Source organism: Arachis ipaensis, chromosome B07 (genome assembly GCF_000816755.2).
Source record: "Arachis ipaensis cultivar K30076 chromosome B07, Araip1.1, whole genome shotgun sequence".
NCBI lineage: Eukaryota > Viridiplantae > Streptophyta > Magnoliopsida > Fabales > Fabaceae > Arachis > Arachis ipaensis.
The window spans coordinates 118,188,068-118,195,380 of NC_029791.2; the positions used below are offsets into that span (position 1 = coordinate 118,188,068).

General features: G+C 39.9%; 1 protein-coding gene across 1 annotated transcript; it reads right to left on the bottom strand.

Annotated features, from left to right (window-relative positions):
- On the bottom strand, window positions 710-2,464 carry LOC107607809. The gene is made up of 3 exons (XM_016309711.1): window positions 2,145-2,464; window positions 1,612-2,043; window positions 710-1,565 (listed from the first exon to the last, which is right to left on the bottom strand). The coding sequence occupies exons 1-3, from the start codon at window positions 2,462-2,464 to the stop codon at window positions 710-712; spliced, it is 1,608 nt and encodes a 535-aa protein (XP_016165197.1).

Consider the following 7,313-nt stretch of genomic DNA (forward strand, 5'->3'; position numbering starts at 1 on the left):
CCTAGACATCACTTCAAAGCACCTCAGAAGTCTCTTATAGTTTCTTATTGTCTCCTCCTCCGACGGACAGAATAAAATAGTGTCATCAGCAAATTATAAGTGTGAAAGCACTATATTATCCTACCGACTAATAGAAGAGCTATCCGACCATTGCTAACCGCCTCTCCGATCATCCTATTCAGCACATCCACCACTAGTACAAACAAAAGCGGCGATAATGGGTCTCCTTGACGCAGTCCTCTCTCCATTTTGAATGGTTTCGATAGTGATCCATTAATTAGAATAGAAATAGAAGCGGATGTAACACACTCCCTAACCCACGCCCTCCATCTTCTTCCGAAGCCCATCTTCTCAAGCACAGTATCAACAAAGCACCATTTAACCCTGTCATAGGCTTTTTGGAAGTCCAATTTAATAATCGTTGAAGCCTTCTTCTTCAATTTCAACCATTGCATAGTTTCACATGCAATTAAAGCTCCATCATGTATATTTCTTCCCTTCACAAAGGCACTCTGTGATTCCCCAACTAAAGCTGGCATTACACTCCTCATTCTTCGTGTCAAAATTTTAGAGATAACTTTATAGATATATCCAACCATAATAATAGGTCTGAGATCTTTTATCTCCTTAGCCCCAACAAATTTCGAAGCCAACGCTACCCAAGTGACATTAGCTTCTGCTGGCAATCTTGCTGTCTCAAAAAAGTTCATCACGGCTGCAGTGAATTCTGTTCCAATCTCATCCAAACACTTTTTTTTATAAAGTTCATGTTGTATCCATCACTCCCTGGAGCCTTGGACGATTCACAGTCCCAAACTGCCTCTTTCACTTCCTCAACTGATGGTAGCGCCTCTAAAGTTTTCGCTTCCTCCCTCTCTAGACGGTTAACTAATCCATCCCTAAAGCTCACCCTTGGGGACACTTCCTGGTGGTACAAGCGTTTGTAGAAGTCCCGGATTGCAATCTTGATTCTTGCTTGATTCCTCACTAGCCTCCCATTAATCACCAAAGCCTCAATCCGGTTACTCCTTCTCCTCGCCGAAGCAATATTATGAAAGTACCTTGTGTTTCTATTCATCTCAGTGGCATGCCTAGACCTTGACATTTGCTTCCAGTGCACATCCTGCCTTATATACCACTTTTCACAACACCTCACTAATGCCCTTCGCCTTGCCTCTATTGTACCATCATACCTTCCACTACTGACCATATCATCCACCTTCCTTATTTCCTCCTCAAACCTTTTTATGCGCTCAGTCATATCCCCAAAATGTTGCTTATGCCATATACGTAGAGGTTCTGACAGTGCTTTCATCTTCTCTAAGAAGGTTACGTTTCCTAATTCCCTACATTCTTTTTTTACCATTCTCAAGAACCCTTCATGCGTGAACCACGAGTCCATGCTACGGAACGGTCTTGGACCATCAAACCTTCTGAAATCTTCCATGATCAAAGGGCAGTGATCCGATAAACCTCTTGGACCGCTTCTCAGACGCGTCTCCGGGTACACATCAAGCCACCCTAAGGAAACCAGGCTCCTATCAATACGGCTGCACGACTGTCCCCTATAACCATGTATACTTACGATCATTAAGTGCCAAATCAACTAACTCCATATCATTTATCCATGTTCTAAACTCTGCCGCAGACACCGATAATGTAGTCGCTCCTTTCTTTTCCTCCAAATGCAATATTTCATTAAAGTCCCCAAAAAAACAAAACGGTACCTGACACAGTCCTACTATATAGCTCAGTTCTTCCCACATGGAGGTTTTCTCAGCTCTCTCATGCGGTCCATACACCAGACAAATAGCACAATGAAAGTTATCTTTTACCACAACCCCTTCTAAACACAGCCATCTATCCCCTTTATAGCAATTATACAGTTTAAATGTCGTTTCATTCCATATTACCAATAGTCCTCCAGATGATCCAATAGAACCAACAAACTCCCAACACGCTCTGTCACTTCCCCAGATACGAACAACATCAAATTTAGTCAGTACCTCATTCTTTGTTTCTACCAAACCCAACATTTCCAGCCTAAATTTATTTTTAAAATTATTTAGCATACTAATTTTTGCAGCACCTCCCAACCCCCTTATATTTCAAGAACTAAATATCATTTTACTAATTTAGTACACACTTGTTTACGATTTTTTGGCTGACTTCTTCGAGCTTTTTCTTTTTGCTTAGCTTGTCGTCGTTTCATAGCAATTACTTCATTCTGCTCTTGCAAAATCGTCATAATATCATCTTCATCACTGTACTGAGCCCCTGACTCTACAGCTAATTTCCAGGCCTCCTTGTTCTCTGCCATCTCCTCTTCCCAAGTCGGTCTCTTCTCTTCAGTGTCTAGTTTTCCATCACCATCCGAGCCCTCCCCCATCTCTGAGCCTGATTCTGTGCCCTTCTGGTGTTCTTCCTCATGTCCGTTATCATTAACCTGAGCCGATACATCCATCAAAATTTTCACCTCCTCTAGTCCCAAACCTAACTCGCCATTTCGATGTCGTTCGGCCTCTGGTATATTACAGTTTATGAGAACGCCATTAACATTACCCTTGCCTGCATTTCCTACAATCCGCGTCCTCCTGGTGTTGCCCGCGCTGCCATAGGTCCGTTGGGCATGTTCAGTTTCTGTAACCACGTCCTTCTCTTGCCTCTTCTATCGTCGTTCTCTCTCCTCGTTGATGGCTTCAATGACAGTGGTCACCCCTTCATCGGACCCGTTCGTAGTCGCCGCCCTTTCGCAGATCCCCAGCTCTCGTCGCAGACCACAGTCGCCACCCACCCGGTTTCGCGAGGCTGCCTCTGCATCACCCATACGTCCAGGTTCGTTGCGCGTAGCAGCTGGCGTCCGTCCCTGCCGGGTTGGCCCTGCGCACTGCTCCCGGACCTCGGACTCGTCCTGTCGGCAGGCCTCCTCCCCCCTTTCTGTGTCCCTTCTTCTTTGGTACCCAAGATTGGAGGCGCCGTGTTCTCACCATCATGACTCAGGGTTCCCATTTCCTGTCGGGTCAGCCTTGGGCCCGGGTCAGACCCGACTCGGTTACCAAGCCCAACCGTTGGCCTAATCCCACGGTCCCTCTCCCTCATCCCATTGTCTTGTTTCACAATAATGCTATTGGGCCTCTTAATTCCCAGCCCACTCTCCTTCTTTGTGTAACTATATCTTTGACAAGCATATCCTTCATAGATATTTGAAACCGTATCCTCCGAGTCAATCTCATTAATTTCATACGATCCCTGTGAATCCTCCTTATCATTTATTGTCGCTTGATTTTCGTTGCTTTGAGGAAAATTTGAATTATTTTGATTCCATTCGTTTAAAACTAGACATGAATTTACCAGACTGCCCCTTTCTTGTTCGGCAATTCTATGGTCAACCGCCATCAGTACCGCCGCCTGATCCCAACCAACCACCCTCCGTTCATGCTGCATCTCTTCATCTCTTCTTCGTTCACCATGTGACTGTTCTCAGCTTCCTCCTTCCTCTTTCGAAAGCATTCCTCCCGATACACCTCTCCACCCACTTCTCTTACAAGAACATCGAATCCGCTTGCACCTATTGTAACGTAAATCCATTCGTTAATCATATCAAAAGCACACGTATCAATTAGGACTCTACCCACACTGAATGAATTACATGACTCTGTCAGTTTATCACATTCCACCACTTCGCCCCATTGCTCTCCAATCCTGTGAAAAGTATTCCTTGACCATGCATGTAATGGAACTCCATAACATTCCAACTAAACCCTTCTAGACTCGCTTTTCTCAGTCTCGTCCCATCTCCATACCATGTAGAACAATTTTAATAATTCGTTCATTCTAAAAGTGTAAGCTTCTTCAGCACTAAGTACCATATCAAACGTTATCATTGCTTTATACGCTCCCAACTCCCTTACCTGTGTGACACCTGGCCAGGTCCGATGGATCTTCTGCTGTAGTGAATTAAAATCAATCGCCGTCTTCGTACCTCCAACAATACTTCTCTGCAACCAGACGACATTCTCACTTGCTATCGGCACTTCAAGCTTCTTTGTCCATCCATTACTATCTAGTTCTTTAACGGGTGCATCTGACAACTGGCTCACCACTTTCTCTTCAGCTACACCCACCCTCTTTGTCTACTGATCGCAACCTCCAGCACTTTGTCCTTCGTAATTTTCTCCATAGCTCCCCTTCTATACTTAGCTTCTCCAACAAATAACCTTTTGCCTTTCAGTACCATACTGTTCATGTCTGCAACAGCCTTCAAAGAACCTCCCTTTGTGGTGTACCGTACAAAAACAAACAGATATATCTGGCCATTTTTATTCTTTCACGACAGATATATGTCGATAATTCTTCCTGTCCATTTGAACAAATTAAAAAGTTCTCTTTTTGATATATCTTTCGACAGATTATCAATAAAAACGGAGAACAAATCAAGCTCCAAGCGTTGATACTCTTCTTTATTCCAAATCCTAGGATCTTTACCATTTTTACTCTGTGTCCATGTTCCCCCCCAAGTGTTTCCCCACCTCCCATACTCTCGATCCCTCTCTCGTACTCTCAACATTTTTTCAAGAGTTCCCTACTACCATCTCAATTTGATAATTCAAGTTTTAATTTATTCAATTTCGACTTTAAATTTGACCAGCAAATTCATATTTGTCTCTGACGCAATTTTTATTATAAAAATATTAACAACTTATTAAGATGAATTAATGACTATCAGGTCTCTCTAACAAGTGATGTGACAATTGAAAATTTTTCGCTCAATTAAATTCTCCATTTAAATTATCATCTTCAAGGTTCTTCAAACTATTATAAGAACCCTTGTGGAAGGTTGGCACGCTATATAAAAAGTTAGAAGGTCTTGTTTGTACATTAATATATTTCAATGTGTCTAATGAATGAATAATAGAAAGTTTAAAGACCAGTATTTTTATTAAAATTTGATCAGTATTTAATTAGTAAAAAAAATGTGAGTAAATTCACACTATTAGATATAATTTTACATATTAAAAATATTAATAATAACTAATTAATGGCTATAAATTATAAAATTTTCTGACCTCCTAACACTTTTCATTGTTTATTAGTAACACTTGACATTGAGATATGAGAATAAAAATAACGGTAAAAAGAAGTGGGTAAAAAAGGAGAAACCTTGTGGAGTATAGAGATTGCCTTCATGGTAGCACTTTTCTCCAGCTATGTAAACATAATTTCAAATTGGTATATAAAGAAAAAACAGATCTAATTGAATAGTGGAAAAATGGAGAAAGAAGAAGTAACTAATTGATTAGAGGTGAACACAGGTAACGAATATCCGATTATCTGTTTGAATTCGAATCGAACTAATTAAATTAGTTTTGAAATTAACGGGTAATTGGGTCTAATTCGAACTAAACCAATGACTCTCTTTAATAATTGGTTCGGATAACGGTTCTAGGGGTGCAGAACTCGAACCAATTCATAGACCCGACCATATATTAATTGAAAAATTATTCCTTTGAATAATTATTTCTATTACACTTTTGTATTTAGCTTATAATGTGTTTGGTGTTTAACATGTTTGGATTTTAATGTGTTTAGTATTTAATGTGTTTGGTATTTAATATATTTGAATTTTAATGTCTTTAGTGTTTAATATGTTTGGATTTTAATGTGTTTAGTTTTTAATGTATTTGATGTTTAACATGTTTGGATTATTTATATTGATGTTATATTTTATTATATTCATATTCATCAGGTACCCAATTATCCGAACCGAACTAATTCGTTCTTAATCAGTTTGGTTTAGTTTGAGTACATACACAAAAAAACATAAATTTAAACTAAATCGAACCAAATAAAATTTAATTAATTTGATTCTAATTTTACCTTAAATCTAAACCAATCTAATTCGTGCTCACCCTATACTTGAGAGTCAAAGTAATAAGAAAGTCCGAATGAGAGCCGAAGGAGAAGGGAGGGAGTGTTGTAGAAGAATCAGAGAAGTTTGATCAGCTCTGAGTGATGTTCCCATGGGACCATCTCAATGTTTCTTGTTTTTCTCTGTGTTTATTCCTTCTATTAATTAGACTTAATATTACATCTTCAATTATGAGTTCAATTCTTTCACGAGCATTTCCAACATATTAAAAAGTGTATGAATTTTTTTAAAATATAATTATTAATTAGACCTAGATCCTGAACTAGGCTAGTATGTTATGGTCTTCTGCTTTGGAAATACTATTGAACAGAGGTGAAGAAATAAAAAACAAGGACTTCTAATGGTGTAGTACCGATCTTCAAGTTAAATTAGGATTAGTGTATTAAAAGGTTGTTAGGGCCAAATTGAGTGAAAAGAGTTTCAATTGCTAACAATAAAATAGAGATTGTATTGTCTATGCATTAATTAATATATATACAAAAATTTCCTATAAAATGTACAACTCACTAAAATCTTAAGAATTTATGAAATCTGAGGATATAAATTTGGTGCTAACATAATGGTAATTCACTATAACTAACAACTTCTAGAATGTGTAGACAATAATGTACAAAAAAAAAAAATTAAGTATGATTTTAGTTTCTAAAGTTTAACATGAAAATTTTATTCATCTCTAATATTTTTTTGTATTCAAATTCATTCTTAAAGTGTAACTTCATTTTAATTTTTTTGGATAAAAATATCCTTCTTCCCCAATTGAAATTTTAAAAAAAAAAACTCTCTCCCTCTGTGACTCAAGAAAAACGCAAAACCTCCGAGGACTCTTTGCCACTGTGCTGCGCTCAAAATCGTGCCACCCTCATCATATCATTTTGGCCATCGCTCTATTCTATTGCATTGCCTTGCGTGTGGTTCCCCCTCTCAATGTCTGTTCAATCCGCTGCTGCTCTCAAATCCTACGAATGAAATCTCCCCTCAATACACCACCCACGGCAGAAGAAGGTGGCAAAGATCGTAGTGAAAAGGAGAGCAAAGATGTGGCCGAAAAGGAGAGCAAAAAAGGCGAGTAGACAAGTGGGTGGCAGCGACGCGGGTGGGCAAAGACACGAGCGGGCAAATATGTTGGCGACAATGACGCGGGCGGGCAAAGACGTTGGGCAGTAACACGAGTGGGGCAGATACGTTGGCGGCTGCGATGCGGGCAGACAGAGATGCTGGCAGCAGCAACGCAGGCGGGCGGGCAGAGATACGCTGGCGGCAGCGACGCGGACAGGTAGATACATTGGCAGCGGTGATCGAAGTCGTCCTCTTCTCGTCACGTCGCCTCTAGCATTGCTCGTGGTAGTGGTCTGAGTCGTCATCTTTTTGTTGTTACTTGTTGCTG